Source organism: Sus scrofa, chromosome 8 (genome assembly GCF_000003025.6).
Source record: "Sus scrofa isolate TJ Tabasco breed Duroc chromosome 8, Sscrofa11.1, whole genome shotgun sequence".
NCBI lineage: Eukaryota > Metazoa > Chordata > Mammalia > Artiodactyla > Suidae > Sus > Sus scrofa.
Window position 1 is genome coordinate 108,087,086 of NC_010450.4, and position 22,185 is coordinate 108,109,270.

A 22,185-nucleotide genomic window follows, 5' to 3' on the forward strand; every position below is an offset into this window, starting at 1 on the left:
TTTCTGGAGTTTTGTTAGTTGGTTGGACAGTTTGGAAGTTTTACATCGAGGATGTTGTTTATGTTGGTGTTTTCTCAAAATCAATCACCTTGACTTGCATTTAGTGTGAGCATTAACTAGCAGTGACATGGGTAGGTATCAGATATCTAGGAAGATCAAAGCCAAGAGCCACCATATTCTAAGGCCCTGTAACTACAGTTGTGATGTAGAACCTGTTATGTATGTGTACAATGCAGAGTATAATAAAAAAGGGAAAAGCAATTTTTACTTCAATATTAACTTGCTCATACAGATTCTGTTTTTAATATGTCTTCATGGTTTCTTAACCTGATCTTTCACTAGAATCAGTCTATTGATAAAGAAGGAATTGTCAGTTTTAGGATTGCCTTTGCAAATAATTTTATGTGAGAACCACTGAGCCTCAGCGTACGAAAATGTAAACTATCTGCTTCTTAGTGGTTATCTAGGAAAATGCTGCCCCCCACTTTCTTGGTTCTTTCTGCATCAGATTACATTGACCCACACAGTCAATAAGCTGACTGCAGAGAGCAATCAGATAGTCCCCTGCTAAGTAGTCAGTAGAGGAGAAGCATCATCACTAATGAGAAATCACGGTCAAACAGGCTTTTTGCCATCCTCTCTCTCTCCCCTGTGTTTTTCTTTATTCCATAACCCATGTTCCATGCCCCTGTGTGTCTATATGGCCAAGAAATCATCCGCTGTATGTTTATTAAGCATCTACTATGTATAAGGCAAGGCTAGTTGTCCTAGAGAATGCAAGGAGTAATTGCAATATTTTCTCTCAAAGTCAGTGAAACATTTCCTTGTTATGCTTTTCACTGTTATTTATTTCAAAATGTGTTTTAAAAATGCCACCGTAAGTCATAATTTGCTTTGATGATTTATTCAGTAGCTCAACCAGCCTTATGTTTGGTGTATAAGTTAAATAGGTAAATAGATAAAGGCTTAGTTCCTATAATGTATATAATCACACCAAGTACATGTTGAATTTCATAAAGGCAAAGCGTCATGTCCCATAAGCAGTAGTTACTGAAAAGTGCTCACATACTTATAAAATTGATAAATCATCGGTAGTAAATCAATTATTTTCTCACACATTTACTTATAAGATATCTATAATTTGTGGTACAGTAAAAATAAAAAGTAGCCAATTTAACAAAGGTAGCAGGCAGTTGATATAAAAAATGAGTTGATGACCCCAAGCTCAACTCTTTCTTTTCCTATAGAGAAAATGATATTTTAAATAAAGAGTTTGTATATCATAATATGATTTGAGTTTTCTTTAATAAAGAATTTTATTTATTGGAGTGCCCATTGTGGCTCAGTAGTAACGAATCCAACTAGAATCCACGCTGATGCATGTTAAGGAGCTGGTATTGCTGTGGCTGTGGTATAGGCCAGTAGCTGCAGCTCCAAATCAACCCCTAGCCTGGAAACTTCCATATGCTGTGGGCGTGGTCCTCCCCCCATAATATAAAGAATGTATTTATTGGTATTGTTTCCACACCAGCAACACTTCATTTTGTTAATCAAAGGCATGCCAGCTCCAATATGATTTGGTCAACATGATGATTCTAAATATTGATGGAGGAGTTCCCTGGTGGCTCAGCAGGTTAACAATCCAGCACTTCTCAATGCTGTGGCACAGGTTCAGTCCTTGGCCTGGGAACTTCTGCATGCCAGGGATGCGTCCAAAAGAAATAAACAAATAAATAAATAAATATTGGTTGAATATTAAATATGTTCAGTTGATTGGGGGTATGAAAGAAAATTAGAAACAGAAAATAGAAGTATTCTTTGGAGAACTATGTCACTTTGGAGGACATAAGAACATGTGTATTCACAATAAAACTTTTGAAAATGTGTATTATTTTAATTTTGAACAGCATCAAAAAGGTAAATTCCTATGGAGTTCTTAATAAATAACATGATTAGTCAGAAAAGGCTTAAGAGCATTCGCAAAATTTTGTTTTCATTATTGTCACTTATATGTCTAGAAATTTTCATAAATATTAACAAAATATAGTTTATTATAAGAGTTTTTAAATAACACTCCAGAGTAATGTTTACTGAAAGATTCCCACTTATCATGGGAATTATATTACTTACACAGTTTCCTTTGACTGGAAAATAAAATTGTAAACATTTCCCATTAAGTAAAGTGCCATATATTCTTAAATATATTTAAGAAAGAAAACAAGGAGTAGAAAGCAGAATAGCAGTTAAGTTCAAGAGGGAATTATTTGGTACATGAAATTTTGAGAATAGTTGACTTATTAAGCAAATCTGATAAACTTTGCCAGTCATAAAGAGTATGAGAAAGCTGCAAATGGTCAAGTAAAGGTAAAGTCCATAATACTTTCTGAGTTCCTTTTCCTGGTGGTTTTCTCTTCCTTTCATAGTCCTGTTTATAATAGCAAACGAAACAGCTATAAGCATTATTCTTTATCAGCATGTCCTTTATACAATATGAATTTAATTTTATGGAAAACATATAAGCATAACCAACACTAATTAAATGGTTTATAGCCCATTCATCACAACACGCTAAGTCAGGATCGATTAATATTATGTGTCTCTGCCATTGCTATACATTCTCAAATAAATGTTGCAGGTACTTTATTGTACTTATAAGTATGCCTTCTTATTTAGTGTATTTCCCTTTTAAAAAGTAAGTCAATTGTTATTTTTCCTTCGGTTTTCAATTCACACTTTTTTATTGCCACAAGTAAAAAGAAAATGTGCAAAATAATCATCTTCACATCTATTTAATTTTCTTTGGTTCCTTATGTAAATTTTCATTAGCACCACCTACCATGTATGTGAAAACTGCTTTTCACCTAATTAAAAAGTGCAATTTGGATATCTCTCAAGACCTGGACAGCATGCATGCATGCATGGTAAGCACAATGAAGAATGTGTGTGCGCCCTTCATTGGAAGTGGATTCTTTCAAAGCTGTTGAATATGAGAGTTGTGCTGAGAACACACATGGAACTCTGTCCTTAGAGTGTATCCTCCTCATTGCAGTCCCTGGTGTGTAAGATTCTTAAAATTACACTCATGAGCTCCTATTTATTCATATCCCTTTTTAGTTGGGTAGAATAATCACTACAAAGCATGAAATAATAAGGTTTCATCTTTTTTTTCTTAAACTCTCATTATAGAAACCAAAACCACAACATGGAGGCAGTTGAAAGGTCAGATTCTTGCACATTCACTAATCGATGCTTTTAAGCTCTCAAGCTGTCAGGTTAGCTCAGTCTCAATCTTCAGTCAGTCACTCCAGAGTCTCACTATCAATAAACATGCCAAGCATGATGTGGATTCCTGCCTGCCCGTGTGACCAAGGGAATGCTCAACGAGCTGCAGTTTCTCTCTTTCCAGGCCAGTGTCTCCATGATTAAAAAAGTAGGAAAGCAAAGCCCTAGTGTGCTAACCCTAGGGAGTTAGTGCCTTAGTTGAGTCTAGCTGTGAAATCATCCAACTCCAGCTTAGAAACAATGAAATCTGAATATCCGTGACATAAACCAATCACGAGATCTAAGGCCATACACACCATAGATTCTATTAGGATGTGTCTGTGGGAAGAATGCTGACACAGAGTTATAGACTGTGAGAACAGGGACATCTAGCCCCACTATTCATTTTAGACACGGAAGGTGGTGAAATGCCCTTGTTCTAAGTCATTTAGCTGATTAGGGACAAGTCAGGACTGAAGTTCAAGTTCCCTATTCCTACTCCGGTGTAGTTACAACTGCACAAAGATGGTAGTTTTACATTAAAATAAAAAATGAATCTACTTCTATCATGGATTGTGTAGAATGAAGTATCAGGAATACTCATTACTTCAGAAGAATCTGATGGTATATTTGGTGTGAATTTATGGAACCTTTGCTTTGGAAGTACCTCCATAATAAAAAGAAAGGTCTTTGGCTTCATAGAATTTACCAACTATAATAGCTCCTGGTTATATGAACAAAATGACATTATAAATTTGTCTTTGTGTTTTTTCTTCTTTTTACCACACGATTCTTATTTACAACTCCCTTATTGCATTTACCACATAGCATTGCAAACTCTTGTGCTTGTCATACACCAGCTCACTCAAAACTTAAGGGGTGAGACTAGGTTCATTCATTCATAGAACCACAGCTGCTGTCATTAAGGTCTCACAAATGGATAAGCAGAAGCAGAGATATGTGCATGTACGCAAAGATTAATAAGGACGGCACACTTGTTTCTTAGTGAGGACTAGGGATGTAGTGGAAAGTAACCTTGAGGAGCATGTACAAGTTGGTCAGGAAAGCTTTGAAAGCTACAGCAATAATTGGGTTTGATAGGCAACAAGGAGCAGCTCTATGTGGGTTCTGAAGATGAGAGTAAATAAGTTTTTAAGTGTTGGCCAATAAAGATGATACCAAAATTTGTTATCTCTGACAGGTAAGAACAGGGAGGAGCTGAAGTTAGGATAATAATCTAGCTGTGTGAGAGAGAAACCTTGAATAGCTTCATGGTTATTGGGAAAAAAGGAGGGGAACACCTTCAAAGAAAAAGTGGTAGAAATTGTTTGTGAGGGAGATGCTGAGATTAAAGGAACACTGATGTGTGAGTAATTACCCCACAGCTGGGGAAATAAGAGTTCTATAATTTCACACTTTTAACTTCCATTTATTCATTTTTTAGCCTTTCCAGTGAAATAGCCATAACTTTTTTTTTTTTCAATCACCTCACAGACGGCAGAGCAGAGGCACAGACTTTATCATCATCTGACATATTTTTCCTAATCACAATTTGGATTTATGTCTTACTGTGTTATGTTTCTCTTCCTAACTCAGAATAGCATTTAAATCTCTCAGAAATGATTTCCAAATAGATCGGTAATTCCTCACAATTTTAATTCTTTAATTTAAAATGAAGCACTTCACTTCTTGATTACACAAGGCTGTCAGACATTCTGACATCCAGAAATGGTGACACAAGTCATGGATTTTTCTTTTCCCATCAATCAGTTGCACATACGTTCTTGTCAGGTGCCAAATTCTCTACACAAGTAACTTACTGAGGTTTTGTCACGGAAGAACTACTTGCAGATAGTTCATAAAATAATAAAATAAAATAAAATGTTATAATACTTTCATACTTTCTGAATCAAAATCATCATAAAATAATTAATTTGAGCCCCTAATTCAAGTGTAACAATAAAAAAAGCAATTTTTTGTATCTCCCCTATGGAAATGTCTGATAATATTAATGTCATACTGTGAGTGAATACATTATATGAGACCAACCTATTAATCAGAGTTTAAAAACACAATTTCTTTTATTGACTTGGTTTTCCAGATTCCCTGACAGGATATTCATAAAACCATAATTAATAATTTGAGGTACTCTATGCAAGAATGTGTAGTCATCTGAAGATACTCAGAACTAGAGGCCACACTTAAATTCTCCTGGAGTCAATTTTACTTTTGAGACTATTTCATTGGAAAATACAAATAATATAAATTTATTGAATTAAAGATGGCATATGGTAAAAAAAAAATGCATAGATGTTAAGGATAAATTAGAGGTACTTTGTGCTTAAAGCAACACTGGTGGTGCTTCACCCCAGACCCACACATGAACCACAGGCCCCTCTTACCCACTCCCACCCCCAGAGGCTGGCATTTAGGCTCCTCTGTAAGTCAGATGACTTTGGTAGAAAAATTTGGGTAAGAATCAGACTATTAAGTGCTCCAGGAGTTCTGAGGAGAGAGCATTCATTATGGATCAGTGCATACAGAAAGGAAAGGCTTTTCCAAGGAGCTGGTGGGCCTCCATGGTGTGCAGGTAGAGGTGGGGGGGGGCCTTTGGAAAGATGGTGTGTGTCTCACAGTTTCTCCATAAGGATTTGCTGATTGAAGCCCTGAGAATCAACATCTCTAACCTATTAAAAATTTCTCATCAGTGTACTTGGATTGTATTAGGCTTAAATGACATTGAGAAACAAAAAATTGAAATTCAGCAGCCTGTGTCATACAGATTTGGAAGAGGATTTTGTTTAATGACATATGCACAGCAAAACTTAATAAGCAGAAGAAAAGTTAAAGCAACACAACCAGATAGGGAAGAAGCAGAAATTTAAAAGGAAAAACAAAAACACCTTTCATGGCATTCGCCTTCAAACAGTGAGGACAGAACAGAAAAGCAGAGGGGAATGGAGAGGAAACCAGCAACCTGGAAATGTTTTTAATTAACAAAATAATCCTTTTACCTTGAGTACTGGGCCTTTTTCATGTTTTGGCTATGAGGGTCTAGAGATCTCCTAGTTATCTGGAAAAGGCACCTGACTTGAGAGGGGATAATAAATCGAATTGATAATTCCGTGGTGTCCTTGTCAGGGAAGGATGTGGAGAGGCAGTGAGCAGAGCAGATTGTGGTGGAGGAAAGGCAGTGTAGGTTGGAATAACCAGATCTAATGAGAACACGAGTTATTTTCATGTATTCTATAACAAGTGAACTTCAGGATAAGGTTAATAGTGTGATTTTTTAATGTAGGTGTTTTTTAGCTTGATTGTGAATTTGAAGTTTTTACTTAGAGAAAAGCTGGGTGCTCAGGCCGTTCTAAGTAACAGGATTTCATCAGCATCTACTGCCTTTTCTAAGTCTGGTTCCTCTAACCTCAGGGAATCTTCTGTCCACTTTGCTCCTTAAAAGTAAATCTGCCTCACATCATCATATATCCCATGTGCAAAAGCCACCTGCATCCCCCTCACCTGTATGAAAGCTAGTTACATGCATTTTTACTATACTGGCACTATAAGCATGAACTGCCTAAAGCAATTTTAACTGAATATTTTTCAAAGTTTCATATATATATGTACAGTGCTAGATACTGAAAACGGAAATTACTATGTGTAACATTTTCAGATAACAGTCAGATAGGGATATAATTATAATTTCTGACTCTTAAAATTAAAACAAGAGCAATGGAACAAAATATGAAGTGCACAGAAATGCTTCCTTTTTCTTCATAACTATGGCAGTGTTTTCTCATGTGCACACATGCGCACATCCGCAAACACACACACACACACACACACACACACACACACACACACACACACTTTAACTGCAGAGACAACCCCAGCTTTGGATTTCAACTCTGAAACTGATGTGCTGTGTCACCTTCAGCAAGACCGAAATAAAACACCTTGCATCTAGTTCCTTAGCTATAAAAAAGGGATAATAATATCTGTCTTGCCAGGTTGCTTTGAGGATTAGAAATAATCTATGTCAAGCAAGTGCCTGGAATATAAGAAGTGATCAATAAAAGTTAGATACTGTGTTAGCTGTTATTCAGACAGAGTAGGAAAAGTCTAAACAAACATTTTCAGAATATAAATAGGAAATGCAAACATCCTGTTATTAAAGTTGTGATTAACAGAAACAAGGGGAAACATGCCAGGAAAAGAGATGAAACAAGAAATATGGGCATCCGGATAGCGCTAAAATAGCATAACGTAGAAGGAATGCAGTTACAAAGACAATCTGCCTAGATTGAGGTATAAAATGCCCCCAACCATAAAGATACCTACAGGAAAAACAGAAGTAATATGTAGAATAAAAACGTTTGAAACAGTTAGTATTGTAACATCTTAGCATGCAGGTAATTTTATTTGATAGTTTACTCCTATCAATATAACTTCTTTGGAAAGTACAACTAGAAATAACTAGTGTTTCTGTCTCTCAAAACAAGTGTTTATCCATGTTCTATGTGCTAGAGTCAAAGGAAACTCCAAGTCTTACATTGAATCTGCCTATTTCGGTGAAAGTTTTATTTCACCAGATTTGCCTGCAGAAATTTGAATGGCAAAGACATGTGCACTGCAATAACGAAAAAAAAAAAAAAAGTGGTCTATTTGGACATACAGAACCAAGAGAGTTCTCACAAAAGCCTTTGACTTTCAGTAGTGGCTCTGAATAAGCCCTCAGTTTGCTCATCCAAACCACATAAAGAAACCATTTGAGCAAATGAACTGAACACGTACTCTGAGGTTTGTTCTCTGTTGAATCACATATGGGGAAACAGTAAGAATAGGTAATGGAAGCTGCCTTCCTATTGCTTAATCTAAAATACAATTGAAAAAGAAATTTCTTTACAAATGAATCTGTTAAATGATAATAGGAAAACCGAATTTAAGTTCTAAAGTAATGGTGTGAGTAAACGGCAAGAACTAGATTCTGGGGCCACCATGAAAGACATCATTGGAGACTGTGAATGGGTTTTTTGAGGGCGTTTGAGAAGCAAAATGTCTACACAGTTCACAATATGTTAGTTTTCGAACGTATATCAAATTCTTCCTATGCCTGTTACTAACTGTTTACGGTGCCTATCCTAAGGCAGTTAATCTGTCATTCAGTCAGTAATTGTAACCCACCTCTTCTGTGTTTGATTGTAGCAATCAAGAAGACAGGCAGAGGTCTTCGCTTCAGAGAACTTAGATTCTAGTTGAATAGAATTATCACAAATATATACTATTAATATACACATTATATAATACTGCTAGAAACACATACTTGAATAAAATAATTTCAGGTACTGCATTGAAGTGAAAAAAAATGTGACAGGAAGTGGTTAAAGAGAGACAGAAAGGGAGATGGGAGGAAGTGCCCTGGCTCCAGTCATCAGGGAAGGCCTCCTGCATGGGGTCATCTCTGAGTTCAGCCCTAAGTGATGCCATGTGCTAAAAGAATTAAACAAATGAGTCTAGTATCAAAACAGCAAGAATATCCAGAAATAACTTGAATTAGGATTATATGGGGGTCTTTGGGTCATCTAGTAAGGTAGCCTATAGCCTCAAGTTTGCCTGAAACAACTCCAGGCTATTTCCCTACCAGGTAACTCATTCATCCCAGAAGTCTAACCACTTGGCTGTGAGGAGGGAAAACCTCTTTAGGTGCTGGTGCTTCTAACCATGGACGAGGAAAGCAGTTCTCATGATAGATATCTGCAATAAACCAGTCCATCAGCAAGCATGACCTCTTTCTCCCATATGCCACCAGTGCGGCCCTAAAAAAAATGTGGGGGGTGGTTCCCATTGTGGCTCAGCAGTAATGAACCTGACTAGTATCCATGAGGATGCTGGTTTAATTCCCTGGCCTCGCTCAGCAGGTTGAGGGTCTGGCGTTGCCGTGAGCTGTGGTGTAGGTCGTAGACTTGGCTTGGATACCGCATTGCTGTGGCTGTGGTGTCAGCCAGCAGCTGCAACTCTGATTCGACCCTTAGCCTGGCAACTTCCATATGTGGCAGGTTTGGCCCTAAAAAAGAAAAGAATAACCCCTTTCTGTTGCTCCAATTGCTTAACTAACCTGGACACAGGAGAAAAATAAATAAATAAAGGTTATGGTGGGATTACAGAATAAGCCCTTTTATAGAGCACAATTTAATCGTTTTAAATATATTAATTCATTTAATGCTCTCAATAACCACGTGAGGTAGGTATTGTCAATCATTATTTTCTGAATAAAGAATCTGAAGTCCAGAGAATTTCGGAAAATTGCTTAAGACGTAGGCAATCTCCCTCCTGAGCTCACCCTCTTAATAACTGGGCTATGCTGCCCCTCTTCAATAGACAGGAAAGATTTATAGTAGAGATTAATTTCAGCAAGAAGAAGTGGCAAGATTTTGACTCTGAGTTGTGGAAAAGAATAAGAGCATTGCACAGAAAGATAAATTATTTAAAGATTCAGGTGCAGGTATGAGCATGTCTATAGCAGTGAAAACAGTCTAACTGAAGCTTTGGGTTGATGTTGGCAATTATTAGTTCAGAACAGTGCTACTCAAAGTGTGACCCACGAACAGGCTTGAATTATTGTTGCTGATTTGCCAGGAGACAAGAAGTTTGTGCCAGCATATAAACAAACTATATCCCTAAGCAGCTGGCTGCTTCATCCAGAATTTTGTTTTTTCTGGTAGCAGGATGTTCTTGTTGAAGCATGCAGTGCAGTAATTCACATTCTGACACAAGTGTTTTACCTTCTCACAGACAAGTGCTTTGAAACACATTAAGTTAGGGTAGAGGCAATGTTGCTAGAATGATGACATTCCAAAAATATAGTGGCTAAGTAAAGTAGAAATGTACTTCCCACTCATACAACTGTCTAAAAATGGGCAGACGGTCTAGGAGAGTTAGATAGCTCTGGTCCACATGGCTTTCCAGGTTCCCAGATTGGCAGGTGTTCAACATATGCATATATGGTTTCCAGCTCTGAGTCCATGGCTCATGCTGCCTTTGGAGCCATTTTATAGCTGACAATGGGTATACCAGAAAGGGGAAATCTAGGGAGAGTGACTTTAGCCCAAAAGAAGATACTTTAATCATATTGGCTCATGTAAACTAAAATGATTCACGAAGAAAGCTCAATTCAAGAGAGATCGTGAAATATAGTATCTAGCTGGCAACCCAGAGACCAAACAGAGGGGATATTCTGGTACCGAAGGAAGAAAGGGAGACTGGATAGTTTAGCCTTCTCTTCTATGGTGCAATTTATGTTTAGGATTAAACTGAAGCTAGGCTATGGAGGATTCGAGATTAAATACTGAATAAAAAGATTCCGGAAAATAGAGAGACCAGTAAAAATAAAACAAAACTTCAGTTATATAAAATAGATAAGGACTATTAAGTTTATTACTTGAAATTAACTCCTTTTATCACAATTTCTATCAATGAATTCATCAAGAAATCTAAGAGTATAGCAGAACCTATTCCAAGGCAAATTCTCTCATAGTGCAGTTGTCTTTATACATAACTGGTCTTTTTATATTGCACTATACTCTTGTTCCTGAGGAAGCTGGAGATGGAAAATGCAGTGGGATCAAGTCTGATATAGGGATCTGGTTTAATGGCTTATTGAGAAAATGCTTTCAGAAGAAGCTTATAAGAGCAAGAGTGGGACAAGAAAGAGAAGAGGAAAGAGCAGAGCGTTGATGTGGTCTTAGGAAAGTCTGGCCTTGACCAGGTCTGCAGGGAGAGAGTTATCTCATCTTGAAGTTCCTGTTGTGGCTCAGGAGGCTAAGGACTTGACATTGTCTCTGTGAGGATGTGGGCTCTGCACTGGCTTTTCTCAGTGGGTCAGGGATCCAGTGTTGCTGTGAGCTGTGGTGTAGGTCTCAGACAGGACTCTGATGTGGCATTGCTGTGGCTGTGGTGTAGGCCAGCAACAACAGCTCAGATTTGACCCCTAGCCCAGGAATTTCCATAAGCCACAGATGTGGCCATAAAAAGAAAAAAATAAATTAAAATAAAGGCTACTATAAAGAGGCAAGCAGGCCAATCTTTTACATCCTGTATAGGTCAGTCCTTGGACATAACCCACCTCCAGAGAGTGGGGAGGGGAGCCATGACTTTCTGTCAGGGGGCTCCTGTTGGCCAAGGGCAATACTCGGTCTCCCCAGCTGGGGGCGGAAGTGGGGTAGGAATGAGGATAGGGTGCTGCCCTGGCCAGAAAGAGGGTATTTCCTTCAGTGGAGGAAAGAGCACTCAGCACTCCCCCACCTCTCACTATACTCGGTTCCCATATCACACTTGTTCATCCAGGCAAAATTTTCCCAGGATTGTGGACATAATTCCTGGGGAAACCTATAGGAGAGGATCCTTAGAAGACACTGGAAACCCATCACGTTGCTGCAGGTGGTGCCAAAGCAGCTGCTGTATTGCTGCAATTGCGTTGCTGCACCTCTATCCTCAATTCTGGATTTTCTGGATTTCCCCCACCTATGGTTAGCACTTCTGCTGGTCTAGATGGCTGGCCTGGTGAGTCAGGTACAGTCTCAGGACCAACTGCAGTAGCAGCAGCTGTAGGTTGTCTCACTAGCTCTTCTTATAAATTTCCCTAGGAATGATGACAGAGGAAGGCTGTGCCTGGATAAGATAACTTAATTTGTGAAGCAAGGAATACACTGTGGTAAACTCTGTTCTGGTGCCCAGCCCAGCCTTCGTCTGTGGAAGCTCTGCTTCCTCAATTACAGTTAAAATCAGGCACAGAAGTATCAATAGGTAACCTAATGGATTATTTAAGTGCCAAAGATATTTCTCACTGAATAGTGGCTGTTCCACCTTTGGATCAGGGTCGATTACACCTATCAGGATGGTAACTCATTTCCACACCTCCTGGTTTACTGGCACAAGGAGTCCAAAGTGAATGGGCAACAGCTACAACTTTTCATGTGGTGATCTTCTTCCTGTGCCTCCTGGTGGAAGCATCCCTCTCTGGGAACCAGAACTCCTAGGAACGATTAGGGCAGAGCACAGATACCTGAGAAACTATGTTCAAGTTAGGTAGAAACACATCTCAGGTATATAGAATTAAAACATCAATTCAGAAGGTAGAGTTTCAGCAATTAGAATCCAGCCAAGTCTCAGATAAATATGGCAAGACAGCGCAGGAGCAGCTTGATGCCAAGTTCTAGCCTTGAAAGAAAGGAAGGGGCCACTTTATGAGGAAACAAGTTGGAAGGCAGAGAACCAGAACCAGAACAGAATCTCTAACTCCTAGTTCTAAGGTACAAGGCAAGAATTTGGACCTGTCCTTTGAACAGTTTTTATGAAACAGAGCTAGGCATTCATTACACAGTAAGATTCATTCTTCTTCCTTCTTACAGAATCCATGTGATGATAAAAGACACAAAGACATCTGGTCCAGAGAGAAAACTTGTGACCACTTACCAAAATTCCTTGTAATCGGGCCACAAAAGACAGGTAAGAACAACTAACTGTGCTGCTTACATTCTTTCTTTCTTTTTTTGGAAATAGATCATCATATGGCTTTGTTTGATCAAGTTTTGCTTTGTGAAATATTTAGACACCCATACAAGTTCATTATATGAATTACTCTTCATCCCTATGGACCATCTTTATGCCATGATCCTAAAGTACCCAAAAGTATCTCGTTTAGACTTATGGGGACTAAATTTTTAAGTATCAATTTTAAAACTTCAGGAGACCAAATTTTTGACAACTTTGAGCTTATGTGTCACAGTTGTATTATCTGATTTTTAATTTCTACTTTTTGTGGCTTTGCCTAATTAACTGCTGAACTAAGTTATAAAAAAGGAGGGGAAGTGCTTTGGCTTGACTGAAACCATTTTACACTGCAAAGCAGCCTTGAATTAATCTTTTGGTTCAAAACCACTGCCATTTTTACCTTCAAATATTCTACATGTGTCTTTTTTTAATGATTATTATGTATAAATATGTTTTGGACTTAATTTTCTGATACACCTAAGGTTTATCAGGCACTCCCTTGATATTTCTCATGTGCTAAAGAACAAGTGTATAAGAATGTAGTAAAAGAGAATGAAAGTATTTCACCAATGAGATGACACTTTCAATTAGAATATTTTATACTTTTCTCAGTATGTGACAGTTTTATATACTTTGCTCATGTCCTGATTAATTAAAGTTTTTATTGAGTTGTTGCATTTTGAATTCACTACTTTGACTAGAAGCATTTTCATCAGTGAGTGCACAAACCATAACACAAAACAAACAGTCAGAGTAAATAAGCTTGGCTTAGATGAAGATAGTTGTAATACAAGCAAGTAGATCATTTTAAAGGTTGTGGGCAAAATTTCTGGACTATTAGATATTGGTCGTTGAAATCTTTTCTTCCTCAGAGAATGTAAATTGTATTACAACAGTAAGTTACACATGCGAAGGGAGGGCGAAAAAAAGCAACATATATTTTCAGATATATCACTTTTGTGGTCGTCATTGTTTAAACTGTGCATTAATTTTCTACCAACTCCCTCACAGCAGTTCTAACACTGCAATGACTACTAACGAAACAGAACATTCCTGTGTTATTAATTATGTTAAAAATTTAATTTAAGACATACATTCTATAAGTTGTTATTGAATATTAGTTCTTAGTTCTGCTAGAAACCTACAGGTAAATGTAAATAATTATCTCCCTTACAGTTTGTATCTATAGAGACAATAACTTATACCTTTAGATTTTAGTACTTGACCTATCAATATGGAAATGATTTAGTGGTTTTGATTTTCCCAAGACAAACAAGTTAAAGTAAAGAAATTGAATGGTAATATTTTATGTGCTTTTCAAATACTATTTTAATGTGAAAATGATTGTGATAATTTGTAAAATCGCTTTAATCATGGAAGTCTGAAGTCTTCGTTTGTTCTCCTTATTGCTCCAATTGGCAAAACTCCCACTGCTGTTAAAGGCTGTAAGTTTCCTGGGGGATGGGAAGATAAATGCTAAGAATCTGGCCTTTAATGCAGAGTTATCTTTAAACAACTTCAAGATGGCCTATGCGTATTTGGCAATAAACATGAGACACAAAAGTGGTCCTCAAACCCCTATCCTCTCAGATGATGTGAGGTGAGAATGGAAGGATGAAATACCCACTTCTCCATTGTTGAATCCGGAAAAAAATTTCCATCTGCTGAAAGTTGGGGAGTAAATGTGGATAGACAGAGAGCTGGCTAGGCCTGGGCTTAAGGAAAAGTTTAAGTTGTAGTCCTGATAGAATCTTCTGTACACATAGGCATTCCTCATGATTCTGGGTCAGATTTTGATATTACCAGGTTAGGAGAGGATTTCCAGAGGGTTAAATTTAGCACAATAATTCTAAAAGCATAATTCATTGGCCTTCAATTTAATCTTCTAGAAGATCAGAGTTTCCATTGTTAGCACTGATTTCTCACAATCTCTCTGCTTCACCCTAATAAACTTACTCTGGTAAAACTAAAAAGTCTATTGTATATGAAACAGAGTATCTGACTAGCATCCATGAGGACACAGGTTCGATCCCTGGCCTTGCTTAGTGGGTTAAGGATCCAGTGTTGCCATGACCTGTGGTGTATGTCGCAGACATGGCTAGGATCTGGCATTGCTGTCTGTGATGTAGGCCTGCGGCTACAGCTGCAATTCAACCCCTAGCTTGGGAACCTCTGTATGTCACAGGTACAGCCCTAAAAAAGAGAAAAAACAAAAAACAGAATAACGTTTCTCTTCAAGCATTACAGCAGTAAGAAACTTCCTCTACAAAATATTCATATCAAAGGTAATGGATAAAAATGAATGTCAAGGATAGATGAAAACACAGGTGATAATTAATTGAAAACATACACTTTGTGAGGCCTTGGACCCAGATTTTATGGCTGATTATAAGACTGTTGAGTCCTGTGTCTCCTGTCCTTTCTTGAAAGTGCTTTCTCCTTTCTTCCTCTCAGATGCCTCCTGACATCACCCCTGCTCATGGCAGCAGGAAGGTGTGTGGCTCAGAAGATAAAGGCTTTGACTTTCTGTAGCCCAGGGGAGCTCTGAGTGCAATTCTGTGACCATCAGAGTGACTAAACACGTGCACATGATACTGAATGAGGTTATCGGGTATTTATTTTAAAATATCCAGCAATAATTCAAAAATATTCCTTTATGTGTGCCCTGGACCCATCCCCTCTCAACATCTCAGGGATATTAAATGATCAATATTTTCAGCTCTTTTGTGTCTCAAAAATCTCTCTCTCTCTCTCTCTGTCTCTCGTCCTTTCTCTATCTCTGTCTCTCACACACACAAGCATCCTTCTCATCATTAAGTAAATGCTTTTATATAGATCCCATCCTAAAAAAAATATTTAAAAATAGAAAAGTTCTGGATTCCTGTTCCCTTTCAGCTGCAATTCTATACCACTTCATCTCTAATTTATTTCTTCTCCCTGCAAGATTTTTTCCTCCTCTCACATTTTCTCCTTTTTGAACTCCTGTTATTTTCAGGAGAAAATCAAGTCAGTTCTTTAAGACAGCTATTGCCCCCTAACTTTCATGTCTACATTTTTCAATGTGTTTGAGATTCTGTCCTTTGGGCCTCTAATTCAGTTTGTAACCAGGTCTGATTCCTTTAATTATTTATTACATCATTACATTTATATAGTTTGATTCTGTATTTGTTAATTTTTAAACATCTTTTTCAATTAGTAGTGAAATCTCTTTAATGGAATTTATTTCTTTTTGCCCTCCCATTTCACTAGGAGCCTCCCAGTCTGGATCTCTTTGGTCCCCTCAGACCCGTTGTTACTTTCCATTAATGACGCAGTACGCTGGTGATCTCTGCTTCCAGATCCCCAGCTACAGTCACTGTTGTTCAGCCAGCACACTATTTGATTTATTACAATTGATCTGAATATAATATTGAGGTTCAAGTATTGTGCTGCAAGTCTTGATACTGTAGTCACTCGTCTGACTCCGGGAGGGGAAATTGAACCATCCAGTATCTGAACTTCTCTCCTAGCATACTGTCAATTTGCTTTACTTTGGCTATGTACTCATATATTTTTCTTTCTTTTTTTTATTGAAGTATGGTTGATTTACAATATCATGTTATTTCAGGTATACAACACAGTGATTCAGATGGGCGAGTGTGTACTTTTTCACATTCCTTTCCCTTCTAGGTTATTACAAAATATTGCATATAGTTCTCTGTGCTATCAGTAGGTCCTCGTTGGTTATCTATTTTATATATAATAGTGTGTATATGTTAATCCCAACCTCCTAATTTATCCCTCCCTGTACTCATATTAAATAGGGTCTTGAGGTCAATAGAATCATGAAGAGTAATAGAAGAACATAAATCATTGCCACATGAAATGCACTTAATTGATTTTTAGGAAATCACTTTGACACCGGAATGAACTGGTTTTTTGAATATTACCTTTTGAGCAAAAATTTTGTTAAAATAATATTTGCCTTGTCTTTAACTGCCATGTAACTTTTTGCCTCCATTTTCATCATAGGAACAACAGCACTTTATTTATTTCTTCTTATGCACCCTTCCATCATCAGCAATCTCCCCAGCCCCAAAACATTTGAAGAAGTTCAGTTCTTCAATGGCAACAACTACCACAAGGGAATTGACTGGTAAGAAAAATAACAACAAATAAGGCCCATTATTAATACATGCTCACTCACAGCTAAGCAATTATAGATGTATGCATGGCATCTACATAATGACAGAATAAATTTGTTATGTTCAATTCTACTATAGTGAATTAGAAATTAATTTATAATGATGCTATGTTTAATCAGTGTTGCCTATAATTTGATTTGGACAGTGCAATAATGATAATATTTTTCTGGTAAATTAATATGATTGAATAAAGAGGATTATGGAATATTTTTCATCAGAATTATTCATAAGGATATTTAAAATTCTCCTTAAACATATTATTATTTTACTGTGCTTAGAATTTTTTAACTAAATACATAATTTGTCTTGACAATGATGTTTGAGGAAACAAATAACCCAGTAGTTGTTTTATTTTATACTCTGTGACATGTATCTTCATTAACCACATAGACTATTATGTTATAATGCATTATAATAATGTTGTATTATAACATAAGCTGATATTTGTTATGCAAATAGCAGCGTGTTTCCAAAATCATATTAATGCTAGTCACACATGTGCTTAAGAGGAAAATTGCTTTGTATTTCATAAGTTATGAAAATTTAAAAATCACAATATTTTCCCTAAACTGAAATCGAATAAACCTGATACTGGAACTGATCTTCACTCTGGGGCTTTTTTCTAGCTCTATCCCAATTTTCTAAGGAAAATATCACCTGATTTCCAAATCCCAAGTATTTAAGGTAAATTTCCCCCAAGGCAAATTCCCCTCAGTGCATAACTCTGTAGCACACACTGTTACGTCAACATCACCCATGAATCTGTCCTCAATGAAAACATCATTCTTTTAAGATGCAGCTAGGATTGGAGTGGGGCAGGGGGCAATGCCACTGAGAAGATCTGACTTCTCTTCATGAGTAGAGACATATCCACTCTGCACCCAGGCTATCACTATCCTACCTTACTTTAAAAAGACTAAGTGGATTTTGAAATTGCATGCAAGTTACTCAAAGCAGAGTAGTAATTTGCTCTTATCTGTAAGCTCAAATGGCAATTGTTAAGCAGGAATATGGATGAGACTTTTCACCACTTCACATTTGGGAAACATAATAACAAATGTCAAAGAGGAAAATAAGTGTCTTATATGAATTCTTAATTGCTCTCATTATTTATTTCTAGAACATTTGAGGGTTAGAGAAGTGATGAGCTGTAAGGAGGGTTACACACATAATTAACGCCTCGCACTGAATTAACCTCTGAACATATTGATTCCATAATCTACACACAGAGGAATGTTCCAACAGCATATGGAGGAGTGAACCTACCGAGGCACCACAGGATCAACTGGCAGGAAATATCCCCTTAATTACTCTAGATAGACTATAATGTGTTCACATTGCTACACATACTACAAATTATGCAGAAGTTAAAAAGGAGGAAAGCAACTATGCCCTAATCTGTTTAGTATTTTATAGCTATTCTGACTTACACATATTCCTCTTTTGTACACTTTAATCTCAATTTAAGAATTCTGCATTCAAGTTTGCAAACATAAATTTACTATTTTAAAATATTTACTAGGCAATATGGTGTAATTTGCTTTTTGCCAAGGGTAAACTTAAATTTTCTGAATTTGGCTGCCAACAGTATAGAACATTTACTCAAATCAAAAGGATTTTTTCTCTGCTCCTTAATAACTGACCTGTTTCAATTCACTCTTTCCCATGCCCTAAATAGTCCATTAGAACAATAATACCTGTGGTTGTGTTCACATTCAGATTGCATAGAATAGTGTCTATTTTGACTATTGTAATACCAATAATTAGAAATTGATATAAATGAATCTAAAAATATTTAAATTATTTCATATGCATAGTACAGAAGGGAAAAAATTAGACCTCAAATTAACTAATTATCTATCTCTGCCTTCAGGTATATGGACTTTTTCCCTACTCCATCCAACATTACAAGTGACTTCCTATTTGAAAAGAGTGCTAATTACTTCCATTCAGAAGAAGCACCCAAACGAGCTGCATCTCTGGTTCCCAAAGCCAAGATCATCACCATCCTCATTGACCCCTCAGACAGGGCATACTCTTGGTACCAGGTATGAAGCAGTAAAAAATACTGATAAGAGCATTTGGTCATAGTTTGAATGTAAGCAATGGTGAATTAACAAACTAAAGTCTAGATGCACTGAACAGTCAAATAATAAAAGAGCTAATGATGATGAGAAATAAGAGCTGATAACCTAATTCATGTTAAGTTAGTCAAGGAATTTCAAGCATAATGCCGTAAAAAAACTCCCAGTCAAATAATTAATAGATTGAACCATATAAACATGCAAAATGTTGGTCTGTCACAATTTTCAAAATTAAAAGTAAATATCTAAATAGAGCATCTTTAACAATACATGGTAAATGGCTAAGTTCCCTTAATTTGAAAAAAAAAGTTTCTGCAAATTGATGACAATAAATAAATAAATATAATATTTTAACAGAAAAATGAGCAAATAAGCAAAAGCATAGCTAAACAATTTGCACACATGCACAAAAATGCAACTGCACAGCAATTTACGTGAAAAAATGATCAACCCAATTAGAGATCAACAAATGATACTTTAAATCAAATGATAAATTAAATGATACTTTGAAAAAAAAATCATCTTGGCAAAACTTGTCATGTTTATTCTCTCTGCTGACAAGGGCATGATGATAACAATGCTCAACATTCCCATAGACAGATATATACGGAGACAGTTTCTGAAAACTAATTTGACAACAGTTATCAAAAGATTTGTAACGGTAGTTTTGTGCTATGAATCCTCTTTTGTAATCCATTAAGAAAACTGCAAAGGGATAAAATTTTGTATCCCTTTTTTTATTCATCGCAGTACTAATCATCATAATAATAACAAACAAAAGGAAAAGTTAACAGCCAGCAATAAGAAGTGTGTCACACTGAAATGGAGTATTCTTCATCATTTAACTACAGTTTTACTCCATAGAATGACCATTAAAACATTGTGCTCATTCTCATGTGTGGATGGATATTAATCAGTAATATCTATCATATCATAAAATATCAAATTAGAAATTTTGAATGTTCCGTGAAGACGTGCGGAAGATGCTATGAGAGCATTTTCTAAAGAAATAACTCTAGGAGTTCCCGTCGTGGCACAGTAGAAACGAATCCGACTAGGAACCATGAGGTTGCAGGTTTGATCCCTCGCCTCGCTGCTCTGTGGGTTAAGGATCTGGCATTGCTGTGAGCTGTGGTGTAGGATGCAGACGCAGATCAGATCTGATGTTGCTGTGGCTGTGACTGTGGCTGTAGCTCCAATTCAATCTCTAACTGGGAACTTCTATATGCTGCCAGCACGGCTCTAAAAAGCAAAAAAAAAAAAAAAAAAAAAAAAAAAAAAAAAAAAAAAAAAAAAAAAAAAAAGAGTCGGTGAGGAGAAAGTATGTGTGGTCCACTGGGTGCAAAAAACACAGCACAGTTAAAGAACTAAAGACACGTCCATGCGGTTAGAGAGCAAAACTTGAGGTGAAATCCTGTGGGAGATGAGCCTGAGGACACACAGGGGCTGGCAGCCAAGTGGGAGAATCTTATGGTGCCATTCCTTGAGCAATTGAAAGCCTTTGGAAAATGTTAAGCCGGTGTGTAACTACCAGAATTCCTTTAGAGAACATGACACTATCTGCTATTTGAAGAATGGATTGGAGGGGAAGAAAGGAGAAATCAAATAGATGCTTTTGCAAGAGTCTTCCTGAGAAATGGAGGTAGCATGGACGAAGATAGGAAGTAGAAACTAGATGAAGTGTAAAGTATCAAGAGATGCATAGGGATTAAAATCAACTGAACCTGGTAAGAACACCATGTCAAGGATAAACCAGATTTCCAATCTGGGCAACTGGATGATGTCCATTTATTCCCATGAAAAAGAAGCCCTGAAGAAGAATACAAGTGTGGGGGCAATGAAGGAAGCTAAAGGTGTGACATAGATGGAGATTCTGAGGTTCTGGAATCACTGTCTGTTGTACTGAAAGCAACAGTAGAGATGGCTGGCCCTCTGGGGACAGGTCTGAGCGGGAGACAGAAATATGTGAATCAGAGGCAGAAAGCCATAAAAATGGTGAAATTGCCCAAGAAGAAGGTTCAGAGAAGAAGAAAATAGAACAGAATAAGGCTGCCAGAGGGACAAGAGAAAATCGCCAGAGGAGTAGAAGAAAAAAATCCAGCAGTGTACTGACACCAAATACAGTAAAGGAGTACTGCCAAATAGACGAGGTGACGACAGTGTCAAACAGCGGCTAAGAAATTAGACAATTAGGCAAAATAAGGCCAGAATTATCTTTACAGAGTTGAAAGTCCGGGAGGGAGGGAAGTGGAAACTTTAGCAAACCGGACACAAGAGGGTCAGAGAAGATGTGTTCTATAGTAATGGTGCTTAATGGTGATTGGAATTATAATGAGAAGTTTTCAAAGGAAGAGGGATGTTAAAGCCCCTCCCCACCCCCACCCCTACCCCCACCCCCACCCCCAAGGGAAAAAGGGGAATCAATCCTGTGAGGATTGTAAATGCCAGAAAGGACAGCTACAGGAAATAGCTTACATGGGAGGGAAGCACTCCACTTCCAGAGTTCTTTCTTGTGCTGGGAACCTTCTGGCGGTCTGGTGGAGCCTATGGGCTTAATTTCAGAAATATATTATACTGGAGTTGCCACTGTGACGCCACAGGTTAAGAACCTGACATCGTGTCTGTGAGGATGCAGGTGTGGCCTCACTCAGTGGGTTAAGGATCTGGGGTTGCTGCAAGCTGTGGCGTAGAATCCCGCGTTGCTGTGGCTGTGGCTCCCAATCAATCCCTACCCCTAGCCCAGGAACTTCCTTATGCCACAAGTATAGCCTTAAAAAGATCTATAAAAAAGCATTATATTACATAGTATTGCACAAGAAACAACTATATAGAAATATCAAAATACTTTAAAAGTCAGTAACAGATATTTATTGATTCAGTAAAAGTCAAGATCTAGTGATGAGGCTAATACTACTGTAACGGTGAAGTAGTGATGAGCATAAGAGTTTGATATATCTGGAAGACCTGTAATGTGATATAAAAGAACTGATCTTGGAGTTCCCATCGTGGCATAGTGGAAACAAATCCGACTAGGAACCATGAGGTTGCGGGTTCGATCCCAGGCCTCACTCAGTGGGTTAAGGATCTGGTGTTGCCATGAGCTGTGGTGT

General features: G+C 37.4%; 1 protein-coding gene across 1 annotated transcript in view; it reads left to right on the top strand.

The window, feature by feature from the left end:
• The window catches only part of LOC100512003 (bifunctional heparan sulfate N-deacetylase/N-sulfotransferase 4), a 247,698-nt gene that overhangs the window by 204,998 nt on the left and 20,515 nt on the right, over positions 1-22,185 (top strand). Inside the window, 3 exon segments of the mRNA XM_021101659.1 lie at positions 12,666-12,762; positions 16,819-16,942; positions 18,865-19,039. Coding sequence (XP_020957318.1) covers positions 12,666-12,762; positions 16,819-16,942; positions 18,865-19,039 — 396 coding nt within the window.